The sequence below is a fragment of the Austrofundulus limnaeus genome, unplaced genomic scaffold, assembly GCF_001266775.1.
Source record: "Austrofundulus limnaeus strain Quisiro unplaced genomic scaffold, Austrofundulus_limnaeus-1.0 Scaffold12, whole genome shotgun sequence".
In the NCBI taxonomy this organism is placed as follows: domain Eukaryota; kingdom Metazoa; phylum Chordata; class Actinopteri; order Cyprinodontiformes; family Rivulidae; genus Austrofundulus; species Austrofundulus limnaeus.
In genome coordinates this window covers 4,502,444-4,522,937 of record NW_013952414.1, presented here as the reverse complement: position 1 = coordinate 4,522,937, position 20,494 = coordinate 4,502,444, and the positions used below count along the sequence as shown (strand labels likewise).

Here is a 20,494-nt window from a genome sequence, read left to right as displayed (position 1 = left end):
AACAGGAACCTGCTGTAAAACAGCAATTATGCTGAGTCAGGCTTGATTTCTAATAATCTTTTCCTGTTAAATAAATAAATCAAAATCAAATCAAATCAACTGAACAGCTGGAAATGTTCCTGAATAAAGGAGTGCATAACAATAAAGACTAATGTAACCTGAACTAAACACTTAAAAACAAAACATTAAGTGTTCATCTTTCTTGCCTATGAACATTAAAAGCGTTATCTTATGGTTCCGCAAACCCTAATGAGTTGAAAATTCACTGCAGAATAAAGTGAACCGAGCATGACTCATTCATCTCGCACCTCCTTTTGTATTTCCACACCAACTGTCTGTATTATATCTGCCTCGATCTGAAACCACATTAACTGAATTAAGCTTGATGCTCCTGACTCTAATTGCGTGACAGATGAACCCTCCTCTCCCCTCAACGAAAATTACATTCGAGGGAGTGTTGCTCCGAGCCAAAAGGATCTGCTCAGAATGTGACGGCTCCGCAAAACATTTTCATATCTGCGAAGTAGTTTCGCAAACAAAGWTCAAGATATTTAGACAAACAGTACAACAGGTAGCCTTTGACAGCAGCCACTGCCTCAGAGTGCACATGTGTAGGCTGAGGCACACCTGGCAGATTAGTTACACGACCATATTTGGGCAAATGAGAGGGGACAGGAAGTTACCCTCAGAATCTTATTTTAGACCAATATGATAAGCCGGCTTAATGTATTAATTTAATAATGAAAATAAAATAAGCAGCAAACTGATAAAAGACTGACACACTGCCTGCGAGAAACCACACTGAGTCACCTGGAAGTAAGGGAGTTTTAAACCTAGCTCCTAGTGGCTGTAAGTGGTATTACATTTGATTTCAGCGGATTTTTTTTATCATAATTAGTACAGATGGATCCCTTCTGAAGGGGTCAGTAGGTGCAGGGGTGCTGATTTTGCACAACCATTGTGAAAGAGATCACAAATACCCACTAGGTAGTTTTCCAACTGTTTCTCAAGCTGAGATATATGCAATCCACCAGTGTGTGGCATCTCTAAAAGACTTTCAATGCACACAGAAGGAAATATTCATCCTAATAGATAGCCAAGCTGCTATTAAAGCTCTCCAAGGGCCACACTTAACATCATTACTGGCTTGGGAGTGTGCTGAAGCAGTCAACCAACTGGAGAGAKTTAACAGTGTTACTGTTCAACGGGTACCAGGACATACTGGCATTTWTGGTAATGAGAGAGCTGACTACCTTGCAACAGTTAGCAGTCAGGCCCACTTCAAAGGACCAGAGCCTGTTGTAGGTACATCAACAACAGTCTGTAGGACTGCCCTACAGGCCTGGATTAGACGTCAACACAATCTGCTGGAGGGAGCTGATGGACTGTAGACAGGCACGGGAACTGATTAACGGCCCAAATCTAAGGTTTGGGAAAGCTCTAATCAGCCTGACAAAGAAAACTCTAAGTACACTGATTGGAGTCCTAACTGGGCACAATCTGCTTTGAGGTTTGAATAAAGACCAGGGTCTTTTTGTAGAGAGCAATGGGCCCATTTACAGGGCACCCACTCATACAGGTTCTTTATCCATCCCCACCCACCATAACCATATATAACCATCAGAATTATTAGCTTTGACCATATTTAAAAGAGTCAAAAATTAGGGAGAACATGTAAACTCCAAACAGGAAGGCCAGGATTCAAACCTGAGACAGCTCTAACCACTGCCCCACCGTGCTGCCCAGTTCAGAACCTTAGAACTACAACTAAACTCACCAAAGTGGACCTTTTGACGTTGTGAATCATCTTTACCTCACGCCACCTCTCATTTTAGACTTTAAATGACAGACTTTGAGCTGTTGCAGCTCAGCCTGGGTCTGACTCCACCAGTCTGCTAAAACTGGGTTAAGTGTGAACAAAAAGGTAAAACATCCCAAACGAAGCGGTAAATAATGTCCGGATGTGTTCCGCTTAAACTCTTTGAACTGCTCAGTCGTAGACAAGTAAAGAAAGACTGGTTAAAAGCTTGAATTTTGTCAGTCATAGGTTACTGAGTAACCTCATTTGGATTCTACATGGACTGTTGACCTTCATGCAGCCAGAGCTCATTAAACATGATTAATAGTTCTTAAACTGCAAAATGGCCTAATAACAGAAAATAAAAAGCTTCCTGTGCCATAATGTCCCTTGTTGACACATTCTGCATACAATACTGCTGGTAATTATTGTGGGTAACACTATTGTGGAAGGACTGGTGAGCAACAATGTTATTTTGTCTTATTAGCACATTTATAGCAACATACTCTGTATCTTAAAAGGTCTTTAAAAGAACATTGCTCTTTGTTTTTGAACCTCCTGTGTTGTTAGGTAAAAAAAATCCATCTCATCACATAAAAAAGCTGCAAAGCAAGGTAAAATGAAACCGAATATGTCTGTCTTACTTAAAAGAGCGAAGTCTGATGTTCACGACAGATTATTCCAAAAGATCTTGACAAATTCTGTCACAGCTAAAATTGTGAACTGCATGCCAGCACCGAGAGGAAACAGCTTGATGTGTGTTAAAGTGGTAATTTGTCAGCAAGAATAAAGTAAAGCTTTTCTTTAGTTTTTTTCTCACTAAATTAGTGAAGCTTTTATCAAAAYGTCTTAGAGTCAGGAGACCAATAACAACCTGTCATTTTACATCCTGTGCTTTTGTGGTAGTCAGGAGTGAGGTCTTAAAAAAGGAGCGATACAAGCCTAAGCAATTTAGGCTTTTTCTTGGAATACAGTGATTCACAGACTTAAGGGCTCGACACACAGGAGGCGACGTCGCTCGCTCTCCATTCATTTCCTATGGAGCCTGTGCGGTGAGGCGACAGTCGCTTGCCCTCCTCCAGCTAAGCGACCGGTGAAAATAGTGCATGTGAAATTTCGCGCTCGTACACGTAGACGTGCACACTCGAGCTTGCGACGCGACATATGAAAGTTGAAAAATGTTGAACTTTTGTCGCTGTCGCTGTCGCTTAGCGTACAACCAATCAGCGAGGGTTTCATTGACTGACCAATGAGAGGAGAGTATGCTACACACTGCAGTTAGCTAACACTTTCACCAAGTGATTACTATAAAGCTTTGTGGGAATTTATTGGCACCAGGGTGAAGTTTATGGTAAGTTTTTCCTCATAAAACTGTATCTTGATGTGTGTTTGTTTTTCAATATCATTAGCATCGCAAGATTTGTTTAGTTTACACGTCCGTAATGCACACCCVCCTTCAGAGTCAAGAACCAATCAAATTTTGTGAAGACAAGCGACCTGAGAGCGCGATTCGCAACGCTGCCGTCGCTATCGCGTCCCGTGTGACGGGTTTCACCCTGGCTGCGATGACAGCCGTTAATCGCTGTAGTTTGTCGCTGCCCGTGTGTCGAGCCCATTACTGATCAAAACGTCCTCCACCAGGAGGTGCTGCAACGCCTGCCAGTGACATGCAAAAAAAGTCAAAGAAAACATCTTTATATTTGAGAAACTTTGCATAATGCACATGATTTTACCCATGTTGTCACATAACTGGCGGATTTTCTTTTGAACTTGGCTCAGCCAGAGTGAAACAGGAAGTGACATCAAAGGGGAACTCTTTCTGAAAAGGGACTTCCTGGTCTTTGTTTATTGAAACATCATTTGAACTCTGACTCTTCTCCATCTGACTCAAAATAATCTAAAGAAACATCAGGTTCTTCTCTGCAGTCTGGGTTGTTATCCATTAATGCTCTGTTTACATGCAGACATTCCCATTTGACATCACTTCCYGTTACTTCACATGCAAATATCTCAACAACTGTTCTTCTCGGTGGTGTGATTTTTTCCCCCAAATGCTATTAATGTTATATTTCCAAAWATGCATTCATATTTATTAMAGAAATTTGATGTCACGGGCACTTTAAGGACGCAATTACAAACCAAAAAGCAGGTAAAAAGAGAGAAACATGCAAACAAGTGACCTCATCACTTGATGACCACAATCTATAKCTAGTACTGAAATGTTAGGAGGAAACTGTGCAAATTAAGTGCTCACACACAGACTTATGCAAAACATGTCAGAGGAGCACACGGAGAAAGGCTGAGCGCACGCCTGCCCACCTGTTACACAACTAGAGCGTGTCAGTGCGACACAGGAGGTGGTGTGACAGTGACAGTCATGCAGTAAGAAGCGTATTTAATCACAGATGACACTGAGGAAAGAGGCGAACCGCTGCTCACTCCCTCAGAGAGGGAGGGTGACATTAATTGATTAAGTCATACAGTAAGAAAATGCTGCGAACTGATGCTGAGCCTCRGCACATCTGAACATCCGTCAACTGTGACCTGCGTTAAACCCGCCCCCGAGCAAATCGCACCTTGATGGCCTCCACGGAGTCGTATTTGTCCAGTTTGTTGATGTGGTTGGTGATGCTGGTGTTGAGCGGCGCGGCGGAGATGGGGTGGATGACGGTGGCGTCGTGGGACTGCTGCTGGTAGCGCTGGCAGTAGGAATAGACGAGCAGTGTGACCAGGCAGCCGAGGATGGAGCTGCTGAGGCCCACGGCTATCATGTGGAAAAGGTTAAAGTCTGAAAAGGAAAGGAGAAAAGCGGGAACAAAAGACTGAATGCATTTCGGCAATAATTCCTACAKCGAGTTAATTGAAAGGGTCATTCGTGTAACAATAGAGTACTCTACAATCAAAAAAGAAAAACCGTCAGCGTTGCGAGAATATATATTAACTTCATTTCCTCTTTCTGAGTAAGTGTTCATAATAGAAAAGCTGATGACTTGAGATGAGTTCATGTTCATTTTTTATATATATCAGGTACTCAGGTTTGTTTAACCTAATAAGAATGAGTGAAACCATGACACGATAATGATGAAAGTCTCAAACTCCTTTAATGCAATTCATGTTTCTTTAAGATCAACAATAGTTGCTGGTTGTAACAAGTCTTCAGCAGAACTCCTGCACCAGCTGTGTGCTAAAAACTATCTCCAGTATAACTCCATATAAAAGATGAATGTAACCTAAAACATTAAAACAATGGGTTTGAGACTTAAACGAATAGGTAGAAACTGATATGGTCACAAAAGTAAGACTAGGGGAAAATGTTTGAATGAGTTCAAGATTTGTGAGCTCAGTAAACATGTTCTTAACGAGCGTAATAAGGTTAATTGCCGACTGAACTCAGGAGAAATTAGYTTCTGTAGCTCTAAGCACAATTCTTTTCATAATTTCCTGTTTTGAAAAGGGTGATAGCCTGGGGTTCTGTGAAAAAGGATATGAACTATTAATGTCTTATCTGCTGTAGATAGCTTTTAAAATGACCTCAGTTTGAAAAAAATTTAATTGAATTCTGCCCAGATCAATGAGCAAACAGCTGGACCAAACTTACGTGGTCAAGAACAAAGCAGGTGTCTTAAAATAAGCAAAATCTCAAAGAAATTTCATCTGAAAATCAGAAAACTTTATTCCTCTAATAGGGAAACTACTTATGTTACAACTGCACACAAGCACAAAACAAGAGGCAGTAAAACAAAGGGCAAGTAAATAACAAATATTTCAAAATAAGATGCAGAATGTTTTATATATATTTGTCTTCATACATCTCTCTATATATATGTACTGAATGATGTTATATAAAACTTTACATCAGCCAAAAATAAACGTTACTATTTTTCAACAAGTCATCTACAGCGGGTAAGATATTCATCGCTCATAACCCTTTCATAGAGCTCCATTTTAAAAGATTCAGACTAGTCCTATAAACACTTATTTGATATAAGATGTGATGGATATCAAACTAGCTCAGATGAATAAATAATGTAGAAAGGATTAAAGTTAAATTAAAAGGATGTTAAGTATTAAACAAATACACAGCATCACACATTTACAGTTTTTTATTTGGATCATTAATAACCATTTATCTACTTATCACCTAATTATTTTCTTTTACAGATGATTAATTAAAGATAATGTAGGCAGGTAGAAATTAAAAAGGTTTTAAACTATTTGTCATGCTTTTAATTAAGTAACTAGCTAATAAATAAATTAACCCTGATATAAGTTTAGTCACAATAAAAATAAGATGGCATGTTGTTAAAGCAGTGATGATTAAAGGTGTGATTTCTCACATACAAGTTGAATTTAGTGCGTTTCTGTCTGAAATCATATGCTGCTGTGCAGGGTTGAAAAACTACCTTGTTACCTGGAAAGTGTGTTATGCCAGGTGTTATTTGCCCTCTCTTTTTTTCTCACACACTCACACACACACACACACAGACATAAATTACCTCCACAGCGCCTCTCCTCCTGACTGGAGCGTGCAATCGAGACTTCTAACAGAGAGGAAGAAACACACACAAAAACCCCCAGCGGTGTTAGAGCTGAAAAAAAAAAAACCTTCCCCACACAACCCTGGCTGTTCTCATGACAAACTGTTCTCCTGAAGGTGAAGATGAAAGCTGCTTCTCTATACGAAACAGATAATCGTTAAATAACTCTGCGAGCTAATCAAAGCTGGGGCACCTGGAGTGGTTTATGAAAAGTATCAGGTCCCATTAAAAGGAAATGAAGTACAAGATGTTGCTAATGAACCTAAATGGACTGCCTTTCCCATAAAAGTGGATGGATGGGAAAATAAAAAGGCAAACGGGCGATTTTGTACCGATCTCCGAACATTTTTTACGAGTATTATATCCTACAGAAAAGTCACAAACATGTGCTTTAATCAAATGTTTATTCTGTCAGATTATTAATTACCACGTCTGAAATTTATATGAATCCCAGCCTTTCAGTAAAACTATGCAACCTTTCTTTATTATTTATGGTGTTTTTGGTAATAGAATGTGAAACACGAACGTCCTTTGTCAAAGGGAGGAGATTTAATGATCTTTTGTTTAGCAGAGACGCCGAGATCAATTCCTTTCTGTGTCTCACATTACTAATTGTCAATAAGAAGATGCCTGCAGACATCAATGCTAATGGTGTGAGGAGAGAGGGGAGGGGGGAGGAGTAAATATAGCAACATTTTCTCCACTTTCAGCTTTTCAAAACCAGCAGATTTGACTAATTCSCCTTGTCTTTATTTCATGCAAGACTTGTTTATTTCTGGAGGTTATGACCATTTCGAACCATCGGCACTTGCTAATATCAAAAGCAAGAGTCCTGTAAAAATATTCATGTGCAAATTGAAAGCTTGCCATTCATGAGGCAAATAAAAGGCGATAGTTTAGCAAACAGCAGGTTTGCTGTCAGCTGCCGGTTGGGAGTCCTTGTTGATTGTGATTGTAGCGGAGGCAGAGGGATTTCAGGGATTTCTTCTAACAAAACCGAGATGCAAATTTCAAAAAAAGCCTCAGTGTGAACACCTTGATACAAGCCTGTATCTGAGGCAGGAAATATTCCCCCTTGATTACCCATTTAGCACAAATACACAGGAACTGATTTTGAAAAGAAACCTGAAATGCTTTTTTTTTGTTATTGAACAAATGGGTAAAAATCGAGTTAAATAAAATAAAATAAAACTGACAGGTTTATAAGGAAATCAGGAATTTGGAGAAAACATCTGAAACTTTAGAGACATAAACTTTTAACCATAATTAACAATTAAATATCGTCTTTGTTTGATCATAATCTTATAACAGTGAGTTTTGATCTATACATGTGTATTTATTCATATTCTTTTATTTTAACAAATACTACGACACGTTTCAGAATATTTTTTTGTTTTCATGGACTCCACCAGCTACAGTTCAGAAGTGAATCCAAGCATGGCAGCTACAGAGCTAATTAGTTTGATTGCGTTCAGTAAGTGGTTAATTTTGGCAATATTAATCTAAATTGAACCAAAAAGAAACTGAAAGCAAAATCATTAAAAGCCCTAATAACACTGAATACATTAGAATGTTTTAGGAAAGTACCTTTGCCTACTAATAATGTGTCTAAGTGGGACGAAACAGAATTTTAGCCACAGAGCTGTATGTCTTTTGTGTGATTATATAAAGCAGCACTGGTGTTGAAATGTGGCACTTTTTACCTTTTCTGTTTTCTGTGACTTCCTCCTGTCTGGGGTAGATTTATTTAGCAGCTTCATTGTTTTTCTGTTTGACTTTGTTTGGATTAATCTGACACTGTTAGCTATTTCTGCAAATGAATTTCCTGGTTTATTTTGTTTAATGGGTTTTGCTTCCCTGTGACCTGGTCAGGGTTACTGATCAACTATTGTTGTTCATTTTGTGATTTTCTCTTTTTTGTTTGTTTTCATTGTCAGATCTTCCATCTGCGTTATAAGTCAGTGTTTATATGAAGTTTCCTGTTAAAGCAGTTAAAATTAATCTGAATCTACAAACTGTTTCTCTGCCAGTATTTGTGTCCTTCTGCACTACAAACCGAGACAAAAGTGTCATATTTGGTGCTCGGTGGCCTCTCTGAGTTTTTTCTCTTTGTGAACTTTTTTTTTCTAGTTTTAGAATCTTGGACGGTAGTTATATGATCTGAATTTATTTCCAAAACATTAGTGCACCTTCTTTAAAAAAACAATTAACAAGAAGCACATCCACTCATGCCAAGTTGAAAATTAAAATTGTCATAGAAACACAGAGGCCAGATACGAAAAACCAAAAAAACAACCAAAATCTAAAACCAAAAAAGAAAATTTTGAATAATAATAATAATAATAAAAACAATGTGCATGGTGTAACACATGTCCAGGTGGTCATACCTGTGCGTAAAGTCATGCATTTGCTTGCAGACTGAATAATAACTGTGTGTGTGTGTGTGTGTGTGTGTGTGTGTGTGTGTGTGTGTATACCTGGTATAAAGTTGGAGTCCGGGGAGCAGGCCCTCATCTCGCTGCTGTTTCCTGAACACTGGTTTCCAGTGGGGAAAAGCACGTCGCAGTGACGCACGCGCAGCTGGTGCCCGCTGGAGTCACAGTGGGACCACTCAGACCAGCTGGACCAGCTCTCTGGAAACAGCATCGACAGCACATCTCACAGTTTGTCGGGTCTGTGTCGGCACTGCACCGAGTGACTTTGTGTACATTAGTGACGCATGAACGCCCTTTGTGTAGCTGAGACCCCCCCCCCCCCCCAAAAACAAAGAACCTTCCACTGAACACGTGATGGATTAGAAGCTCTCAGCTGTTTGGTTTGTACCTGGACACGTCTGCGTGTTGCACAGGGCCTCCTCGGTGTGCAGACCCAGGCAGATGTCTCCTCCGTAAGCTGGTGGAGGGTTGCTGCAGGTCCGCGTCCTCATGTAGTGTCCCCCTCCACACGTCACAGAGCACTTGGACCATGAAGACCAGCACGACCAGCTGCCATCCACTAAAACCAGTGAGATCAGAGCCAAACTGTTAATGCTTTGAAACTAGATGAGATTTCAATTGGACAATAAATGCATAATGAAAGAAGAGTGAAACAATGTAAAAAATTTCCATTTAACATGAAAAAGGCTAAGCAAGATGTGAAGTCTGTTCAAGCTTTTATTGTGAAAAATTTGTGCCACAAAAAGTGGTTGAAAATTAGAAATCGTGCTTCAAGTTTCACACCTTGAATCCACAAGAAAACATGATCACAGTCATTCCAACTCTGAGACCAAAAAGTCCTGCAATTGCTGGCTCAAACATGATGCAACGGACATTTATTACCACAGAACGTTTTGACACAGTACACAGCATTTTAACAATTGTTCATTTAGTTCCTATTATCTTTGAATAATAAATGTTTTATAGTTTCACCGTGGAGCAAAAAAAATGTTAGTTTTTTAGGCGTGTTAGATTCTAAGCTCAAGATTTTGTTTAATTACTTTGTAGCCCTCTGAGATGCTGAACAATTCTCATCCAACGACAAAATGATAAAGTGAATCTACATTTCTTTTTCTTTAAACTAAAAGTTCTCAAAAATGTTCAGGATTCTGAACATGAAAAACTGCCAAAATGTGAATACTAGTACCATAAATTTGTGGTGACTTTCAGTGGCGAACTAGTAAAACACATTTTTTTGGTCCACCAGTCCGTTAGAAGCTTGTTCACATTTCGTTTTGACTGATTATTACGAACTCTGCTCCAACTAGTTGGACAAAAATGGCACTAGTTTGCAAAAAGATTGTTACCTCTTAGTGTTTGTTCAACTAACACACCTCAGAGATGAACTTCAGCAACCAAATATTCAGTTAGAGCAGCTAAGTTGCAAAAGTGTTGATCAGGGCCAGAAGCCATCCAGCCCCACCCACCAAAGCCCCGCCCACAAAAATGATAGAACGCATGAATGAACGAATACGTAAATAAATAAATTAACAGTTACATTTTATTTTGAAAATGTGAAAAATTGAAATAAATAAATAAATAGTTTATATTTATTTTGAAAAATTGATCATTTGAAATAAATAAATAAAATAGTTGAAAAAAACTGAAAATATGAAATAAAAATAAAATAAAATCAGTAATAATAAAGTTTTAAAATTTGAAACTTTAAAAATTTGAAGAAAAAAAAACTTAATGATGAACCTAATAGATTTTAATCCAGATTAAAAATTTAGAATTCAATGCAGCAAAATAAAAAAATTATGTAAAAGGTAATAGGTGTTCTGTGTTGTGTAACTGTGGCCTCCTGAGCAGTTTAGTTGAACAGCCCTGGTGTAGATCCATATTGTCAAATACTGTAAATAGTCCTTTCCTTTACACATTCTAACTGAAACAACCACATCAAGGAATAATAAAGATAAATGAAGCATCCAGACATGCATTCGTATTTGTCCCTTTRTGTGGCCCCAAGTACCAACAAGAGATCTTTAAAAAACTTGTATATTTATGACACTAGCCACACTCAGACACACGCCTTGTATAAAAAAAAAGGCAGATGAAGCAGAGGAGTAAAAAAAGAGAGCACAAAATTGGTTAAAGCTTCAACTTGAACCACAGCAGAGGYAAATATCTTTTCTCCAATTATCTGTTTAAAGCCTCACTTCATCGTGGCAGCGAGAAATCCCCGTCTCCTGTTCCTTTTAAAGACCCAAAGATGGCTGGCGGCACTAAACAGGTAATTGAAGTTGCTGAAGCTTTTTGTCATCTCTGTGTAATTTCTCTATCACAGAGTGACACGAGAGTCGATTCCCGGCTCTCGATGAAGGATCGCCCCATCGGAGGTGCAGACGCAATAAAAACACAAATTCATTTGTTTCCAGAGCACACGGACGGAAGGCATAACACCCTTTTCTCTCCTGCTCCTTCACAGCAAACTAACATGTGGGGGGAAAAAAGCTCTGGATTAGCCACAGGAGGATTCCAGCCTCAAAATAATATCTCACTTTCAGAGGGGTGCTAATTGAGCAAGCATTAGTATTCATTGCTTCTCGGGCTGGGTTAAGTTGGTTCCTTTGGGGAGCAGAAGAGTGGAGTTTATCATCAACACACTGTTATTGCAGGTGCACTACTGGTAACACAAAAAACAATATCTACGTGTCACTTTACTCAACAGAAGCCTTTTAATGTGTCTGAATGAAGCAGATTTGACAGCATTACTTAACAGCGATCTTCACGCTGCTGCTGTGGAGCCGAGCGCTGAGCGTTTTACTGAAGGAACCCAAAAACAGAGAGATGATGGTCRTTTACCATTTTATTTATTTTGTTTGGAAGAAGTTGGATGGATCGTGGGTGTTGGTGACGGTGCACAGATCCAGGCTTTCAGTGAAAGCCTTTCTCCAGGGGGGGCTTGATTACTAATCATCTGAGATGCGCGCCCGTTTGTCGCCCGTGACGAATACCAGGTGGGCTTTCCTCCAAACTAAGAGCTGGATTTCCATTTAGACAGCTTACCTCTCTTGTCAGACAGAGTATTCTTTTAATTAGAAAGCTTCCTCTGCCAGACAAGTGTTGAAAATACATTGTCTCGGGGCTTTTCACAACAGAATAAGGCCTCCCGTAGCTGGCAACATAATTACACAGCAATAGTAATTACACACTAAAGCGCCGCAGGGATCGTCTCTTTGATTCTTGGTCTAAATTGGGGTCTTCGTCACACCTCTTATCTGCAACTGATTTCTTTTTGCGGGTTCAAATGAGTTGGTGGGTCATTTGTCTCTGAAATCCTTTATCTTGTAATCAAGAAGAAAAGGAACATGAGGCTTAAATATGGTGTGAAGAAGTGTGTATTTACCAGAGCTTGCTGTGGTATTGACTCCTGCTCTTGTAACTGTTCTTATCTCTGTGTGTCTTCTGCTCATTGTTCCAGAGTTGTGAGGTTGTTTTTTGCTATCTGTGGGAGTCCTGGCCACTAAAGCAGAAACAGCAGGATGTGTATAGTTTTCTCACCTGGACACGGGGTGATGTTACACTCCTGGTACTCCTGTGCTGGGCCCAGGCAGGTCTGACCTCCGTARCGGGGCTCGGGGTTACTGCAGGTCCTCTTCCTGCTCCGGATCCCTCGACTACAGTCTCTGCTGCACTGAGACCAGGAGCTCCAGGCTGACCAGCCACCGTTCACCGTGTGGCCTGAGATCCTCCCCAGACGAAGCACCTCACCTGTCAGGTGAAGAGACACGAGAAAAAGACTTGTCAAAACTCTTGTCTGCTGTGTGTCAGCCTTAATGTAACATTTACTAAATAAAATAAAAACTCTTATTTAAAACACCAACAATTCTTCATTCCAGCCAGGAATGTGTACTTTTACTCTGAGGAGTCACAAAACCACAAAATGTCAATATCAGCTGCTAATAAAAGTCCAGGCAGAATTTGTGCCTAAAGAGCAGAAAACACAAAGTTTGATTTGTGTTTTTACACTAAATTTTATTGATAAAAAAAGAACATTTTTTTTTATCAACAATGGAAATATGAAACTGTGACTCTCATGAGTAGTGTGCACAATAATTCAAAATAAAAATATACGACCGTATTGGCTAAACAGAAGAACAGAGGGTGAATAGTTCTACTAAATGACATATTTACGTCACCTGTTAGGATGATTTTAAGAATAACTAGAGAAAAAGCATTGCAGCATGAAGGCYTAACGCTGAAAKATTTTTGCTAAAAGTTGCTGAAATCAAGCTAAAAAAGGTTTGATAGCACAACTGTTAAGTTAAATTTGAACAGCTGATCTTTGCTGAAAGCAGGACAACAAACATGAGACATCAGTAGAAAGACAACAAAAATGGGTTAAAAAAAATTGAAGAGCATAAAAGTAGCTAAACTGAGCAAAAAGAAGCTAAAAGTAGCAGAAACAAGTTGCAGGAAACGACAGTGAAAATGTTCAAATTAACCAAAAACAAGAAGTACAAAAACCTACTTTAAAATTTCTAAAATAAAAAAGCTGAAGATACCCTAAAAATAGCTTAAAAGTAGCTGAAATAGCTGAAATTGGCACAAAAAAAGAAATAGCAAAAAGGTGAATTTAGCTGAAAAATACTTCAATTAACTTAAAAGTAGCTAAAAACACAGAAAACAGCTGAAAGAAGCACAAAAAATTTACACTAGCTGTATTATAACAGAAAGGTTAGAATGACAGCTTAAAAAAGGTAGAAAAAAGCAAAAATCAACAAAATACAATATGATGGAATCTAAAATTTAAACAGACATTTAAAAAAGCAGAACCAGAACAAACTGAGAAAAAAAACTGTAAAGATTAATGAACATTTCAAAGGGTTTTAAGGAACTCAACTAATTTTCATTGAGGAAAAAAATGCAAAAAAGTACAAATTGCTGAAATATCAAAAGTCCCAGCTGGAATGTCCTGAAGGAGCTGAATGTTTTGATAAATTTTTGAAATAGCACAAAATATGTGTAAAGATACGTGCTGACAAATCCATGGATTAAAAAAAAAGATCTCAGTAAAGTCAATCAGTTTTTGGCATCTGACAGGTATTGACTGTAACGTCTCAGCTGCCAAGTCTGTGTAAACAAACATGCAGACAAAGAAATGAACAAATTAACATTTTTTTCCCTAAATAATCAGCTTCACTTCTGCTTTTACAAAAAATAGTGTCCTCTTCTTCCTCAGTTAGTTGTTATAAAGTGCTGTTTCTGACGAGCACTGAACAATAAATGTGTTACTGCATGTTCTTCAAGGAACATTTTAATTTTTGGACATTTTATCGACTTGAAGGTGAGTGGGCTCATCATCGCATCATTAGAACAAGATTTAATTTCCACAGACGCATGTTCATTTGACGAGTAAATTGGTGCATAATTGGTTGATGGGTAATGCCATCTCTATCTGCAGTGAGAAGATGCTGCTACCTTTTTTTCCCCTAACTCGAATAGAACTTCTGCTAAAAACTTCTTTCCCCACTTTCAGAATGTAATCCAGGACTCCGAGGATCCTTTGACCTGGACTTCAATCTGTTTGTTCACCTTCTGCAACGTCTTTTCTGTGCGGCCTTTGCTTTCCAATTCTGCTCCACGCTGGAGTCAAGAGTCACCAACAAAGTCCAGGAGGGTTCTGACCCAAATTCTCCCACAGTAAATCCTGACGGTGCATCACTTGTACTCATCAGCTTACTTAAACCCAACCGAACGGGTCGTCACCTCTACTGGCACCGCTTCTCACCGCCAGCACGGCCGAGGACTCCTCTATAAACCAGTAAAAAAGTCTTAAATTGAACTTGGTGTCCTGAACCATGTGCACACAGGAAACTCATTATTTATTTCCTCACAGCTCAACTTTTCGTATGAAGTCGGTGAAAGTTGAGGGATTACAGTCGCTTTTTGTACATCGGTTCTGTAATTTGTGTACTCTCGCCTGAATCGAGTCAAGTGGTGGATTCCTAATAAAACCTGAAAAACATAATTTCTATTAAGCTGTAATTTCTTCAGGCATTAATCAGCAGTGGAAACACGTCTTGTGTTGAGAAGCAGATAGCAGAATGAGTGGAGAGCTTCTGGTGTTTTTGAACAAAAAAGAGTGAGCCCATATGTTTGAGGGAACGATAATTACCTCCGCTGATATTACAGTCACTGCCAAAGCACTTTTCTAATGATTTAGCCATTCACCCGAGCCATACGCTGTAACATTTAGGGCTTTTATTCAGGTGCAAATCTTCATTTTGCACCTGTGCCTGAGCTTAGATAAGACAGAGCAGATCATTTCAGAGGCGATCAGACAGAAGCAGCATATGGATCCCTGGTTTTAGCAATCCGGTCGTGCCACAGAAACCCCTTTCTTCCAATTCCCCGTTAATCTTCCGGTCTCCCCGATTTTCCTCATCTCTGCCTCCCTCCGTCTTTGTCGTTATTATCTTCCTCTCACCTTTTGTCTCTCCCTCTGTCCCCCGTCTTTGTCCTCCAGTCTCGGCCTTGCTGTTTTGTCAGCGTGCTTATTTCACTGACAGTTATCATGGCGCGTCTGTTTTGTATTCTCGGGGAGAGGGACGGCGTGTTTACCCAGCGTAAATCCTCGACCTCTTCAGAACCGTGCCCGACCTTGCCGGTGCACGGGCCAGCTCACCCCCGGCGTCGGGCTGCCTTGAGCGCTGACAGGCCGGCCGTCGAGGACTCCGGGCCCCTCGCTTTTTATCGATTCTGAGGAGGCAGTGGTACGGACAGTCCTGACCGCCTCTGTGACCTATACTCTTCWTCAAGCCCTCCGGGGCCGAAGAGACTAGACCACCACTCCAAAAGCAACTAAGTGGCTCCTAGTCATGAACACACAGACTCTGAACTAATGCGTGTGCACACACACACACACACACAAACACAAACCCAGACCTTTAATTAAAGTACTGCCAATAATACATCCACTGGAGTTGGCTCGCTCTGCCTGCGTGAGCTTTACCTTAACGCTATTCTCTGATGTATTTTGCATTTTGTCTGTACTGCCCTCCTGTTGCCAAAACAAACAGCATGGCGCTCCTCTTCTCAAATGGTTAGTGACTGGATCTATTGATCCACACGAGAGCCACACACAGCCGGAGAGCATTAATCCTCACTTTCCTGATGAGCAGGTTTCACATGAAATGAAGGGCAGAACATCCAGTTGTCCTCGTAAAAAAAAAAAAAGAAAAGAAAACATCAAAAAGAAAGGAAATTAAAAATAAAAAAACACACCTGCCTTTGCTGGAGAGAGAAAACAAAAACTGTCTGCTAAATTAAAAAAAAAAACAGGAGAATTCGAGGATTCTGGCTGAGCAAATACACGAGCAACACTCTGTAATCTATAGACGTCAATCAAAGACTTCCTTAAAGGAATGCTGTCTGTCAGAGTAATGTCTCAGGGSATGCTCAGCTACTACCACACCAAATGTTATTTAGGTATAATAAGCCAGGCTGTATCCATTTTTGAGTTTATAAGGTSAGGTAACTGTGGCAGCAATGTTGGCTTTGTTCTCTGAAAGTTTGATTAAAATCCTTCCAGCGGTTCATGAGATACTTTGTTAAAGAACAGACAGAGTTGAGGACAAACATTTAAAATCTAAACTCTCTTGATCTGTGAATGTTCAGAGTGTGACTCAGCTACTACCACATCAAATATGAGCTCGAGTTATAGCCAATACTGCGTCTCCTACAGTCACTTAGYTGTGGCGGCCATCTTGATGTCCCCCCAAAGACACATTTTTTAAAGCTTTTAAATTCTTTTTTTAAAATATTTAAATCATTCAGTTGAGTCTATATAAAGTGGAGCTGCAATGCTTTGGTCTGAATTCCTCCTTATTGTAGCTCCACAAGCCCCGCTCCTTTACTAAAGCATGTCTCAGATCAACTCGTTTTGAGGCTGTCTCTTTAAATCCATACAAGGTGCCTTTCGCCTTGCCCCCTCCAGCTTCCAGAGCGGTCCATTCTGGTTTGATAGAGGGGTTTACGACTATATAGCAGCGCAGAAATGTTTTATTTACAAATTAATTAAAAGAAGTCAACAAGGGAGGACTTGTCCATCCAGCCTTACATGTCRGAGCCAGAGGAGAAGGAAGACCACCTTCAGTAGTTGGTAAGTCCAGACCTTATTTGGCAGTTCAGTCAYAAWTACTGTKATATTTACGCAGCACCGGGAGAAGTTAAATTCAAATCTCCAGCACTCCTAGAGACTCCAGCTACACAATAAAAGTGTATTTAACCTAATATATCTCGTTTCAATCCATCTAGTGGTTGTGTTGTTTTGCTAACGGTACAAACAGGCAAATACATTTTACCACGTCGTCTTTGGGTGATAAAAAACAGAGATTGTGACGTGGGGATGAGATTATATCAACTCTGCTATAAGCAAACTGAGGTGAGGTTAAAAACAAAAACAAAATCCTTACTTTCAGAGGAGGAGGAGACATTTGCTGCCAGGTTTCATCAACAACGATAACCCTGGATCACAATGTGAGAATAAAAAGTGCCTCTTCCAGCCTGTCTCACATCCTGAGCTGTGCGTTGACTCACCATCCCTGCTTTTTTTTWACTTTACCTCTGAGATCTGTGATGTCTCCAGGAGGAGGCAGCCATTCCTTACATTGTGTGTGCCTGCGTTACATCTTGTGAAATTAGGGGGTTCTGGCTGTTTACAGTTTCCATCTAATGACAGTATTTCTTGAAATCTGCCAAACAGCGGTCGGCCCAGAAGCTCTTCAGGGAGATATTATCAGGGACGATCCAATTAAAGCTTTCTTAGAGTGCAATTAAAAGCCAGCTCTGAAAGGCGTGATAGATCAGCGCACACGCACAGAAATGCAGCGACACAAACAGCCCGGTTTGGAAGTTTACCCCCATCAACCACTTTATTAGAAACATCTGTTTAATTTAATGCATCAGTACAACAATGCCTGTATTGATTTACTCCGAGCAAATAACAGAGTCCTGAACTTTCTGCTACAAGCTTAATAATAAGAGATTGTGCTGATTTACCACTTTTCATACATAAACGAGAACTAAACATGCCAAAGCTTTGTAAAAAAGGGATTCTTCGTTGTTGTTTTATTTAAAGGAATTCCTTTTGTGCATTTTTACACAAAACAAGTGTGAGGATTTATGTTTACCACAGCTGCATCTGACCTGAACGTTTTCTTCACTGTCAGTTTGTAAAACTTGAGCTCACGTGGATGGAATTTGTATTTTTATTTATTGTATTAATATAGGTTTGCAGTATTTTTATGCATTATTGTTATACTGTATTTCTTTCAACATTTATTAATATAATATCTACATCATTTACTAAAATAAACTGATTTTTTAAGTTCAAACACTATAAATGTTCAAATTTAAACCACTTGTAGCAACATTTCCACACAAATATCACCCAGACACAGGTTTATTGTTTATACTGTATATTGATGTGGAATTCTACCTTTGATGACGGAGTTTTAGGACCACACAACGAGATAAAATTGTTTTTAAATCATGAGAATAAAGTCATCATATTACAAGATTAAAATCATAATATTACAAGAAAAAAAGTCAAGCTTACATGACGTCCATCTTCCGTTCCTGATTTTTTCCTCATTTTCCTCACACCTGCAGTGGATAGCCATGCGTGTCGATGTGTTTATGAAGTTGTCTGCAATGACTTTTGGGTCAGCGTTAGTGTAATATGCTTCCATCCGGTCACAACTAAATCTGACAATGCAGCCATTGATTACAATACGACTTCAGTTTATCATATAGTTGTTTGCACAATCGTTTCAAAGTCCTGCTTTAGATCATTTGATGCTAACGTGCTGAAAGAATAAGTATTTATTTTAACTGATAGTAAAAAACAACTTCACAAGTTGCTCCTTTAAAGGTTCTCATAATATTACGACTATTTTCATGACATTATGACGTTTTTCTCATAATGTTACAAGTTTACTCTCATAATAATAATAATAATAATAATAATAATAATAATAATAATAATAATAATAATAATAATAATAATAATCTCGTTGTGTGGCCCTAATACTCTGTTGTAGTTTTTGGACTTTGTCATTATAGCAGTACGGGCCACATCTGGCCCGCCAATTGGTTCATTCATCCAAGTCCAAATCCCTGGTTTTCTACTTTACTTACTACGAGTTCTTTTAGTTAAACATAGACATGTTTGGTATCTACAGAAATGCCATAATCTTGGTTAGAAGCTGGTAAAAACCATTTCTATGAATATCTAAGACAGGTGAAACTACACCAGTTAAAGATAAAACTATGAAAGTGAAGATAAAATTGGTTAAAAAAGTTGGCAAATCAGAAATGTCAAAATAAGATTTGTGATAAATAGGAGGCAGAATGTGTAATTTTTGGTTTTATTACATAGGGTTCTGTGTGTTATATCTATGATTAAATGCAGCAAAATAAACTATCTCAAAGGTAACAGATCTTTGTAATACTTGGTTTATTCACATAACGACTTTAATTGCTGGATAATCGACACCTGTGCTGTTGGTCTGCATTAACTGTGGCAATTTAGTTCCATTATAGTATAATAGTTTTATCTTCTTACTGACAATATGCTCTTGAATTCATGTTGGCTATGGTTCCTGGTAACCCGCGGTGTGACAGAAACACTATAACACTTCGCACCATTATCAGCTGCATCACTGACTGAGATGTGTCTGTTCACAAAGTGGAGGTGTGAGCACTGACACTGAGGTGACAGCAAATAACCTGCTACTCAGCAAATCTGAGAAGCTGACATTAGTGCACAGAAAAAAAAGTCTGCTTTAGACTTTTTTGGGGGGAATTTAAACTGAGCTGGACATGGGCGGTTTACTAAAGGCTGGATGTCAGGGTCCAGGACTGAGGAGGTCCTGCTTTGACTCCAGTTTGTATTCAACTTTTTCAGATATCCAGACTGGAGTGTTGTGACCTTTTAAAGCTGCTGCAGCAGCTCTCTGCAGAGGTTTGTCTGATCCGTACAGGACTTTATCAGGGCAGTGGTACTTCTGAACTTGAGGGTGTAAAAAAATAAAAAAACAACAATGCAGCCACCCTAGTGGGTTCTCTGCTCTCATGCTGTTTAACAGACATAAAAAAATATCTGAAATGATTTTTAAAGTAACACTTACATTGAAAAAATTCATCCACAATTTGTAAAGAAACAATTTCACACTCAACATCAGGCCTCTTGAATAAAACTGTTTTAGAATGTGGTGCCTGCAGGCTGCATTTTTGCAAAATGACCTTAAGCTTCACAAACAGAAGCGATGTGAATAAAGCACTTTCATTTTTTTCTATAAAACTACATATTAAATGTTGGTGTAAGCTGCAGATGCACTCATACTGCAAACTCTGTCGGTGCTCTATTAAATGTATTTATTAGTAAAATATAATGTTCTTTGTTAGTCTTTCAGTCTGAGTTATTTGTGCAAAAGCCAGTTTATAAAAAGGCAAAATGACTGAATAATTTTGTTGAAGGACAAAACAATTAGAAATGAGAGACTCTTGAACATCCACTGGAAAGGAAACAGTTTGTTTTGTTAAGAACAAAAAACAGGAAATTAAACTGTATGTTTTTTATGCTCCAACAAATGAAAAAAAGTTTTTTTTTTACCTTCAAGTCCAAATAAAGAAAAATAATCACACACACACACACACACACACACACACACACA

The 20,494-nt window shown here is 39.0% G+C and overlaps 1 protein-coding gene across 2 annotated transcripts in view; it reads right to left on the bottom strand.

Moving 5' to 3' along the window:
* sema5a (sema domain, seven thrombospondin repeats (type 1 and type 1-like), transmembrane domain (TM) and short cytoplasmic domain, (semaphorin) 5A) overlaps positions 1 to 20,494 on the bottom strand; it is a 178,351-nt gene that overhangs the window by 4,787 nt on the left and 153,070 nt on the right. For both annotated transcript variants that reach the window (XR_001309788.1, XM_014002365.1), the window contains 5 exons: positions 12,315 to 12,524; positions 9,160 to 9,330; positions 8,814 to 8,969; positions 6,295 to 6,339; positions 4,375 to 4,586 (listed from right to left, as the gene is read on the bottom strand). Coding sequence is in view for 1 of the 2 variants with exons in the window: in XM_014002365.1 (XP_013857819.1) it covers positions 4,375 to 4,586; positions 6,295 to 6,339; positions 8,814 to 8,969; positions 9,160 to 9,330; positions 12,315 to 12,524 (794 nt within the window). In the remaining variant the exon portion in view is untranslated. The remainder of the gene's footprint in view (positions 1 to 4,374; positions 4,587 to 6,294; positions 6,340 to 8,813; positions 8,970 to 9,159; positions 9,331 to 12,314; positions 12,525 to 20,494) is intronic.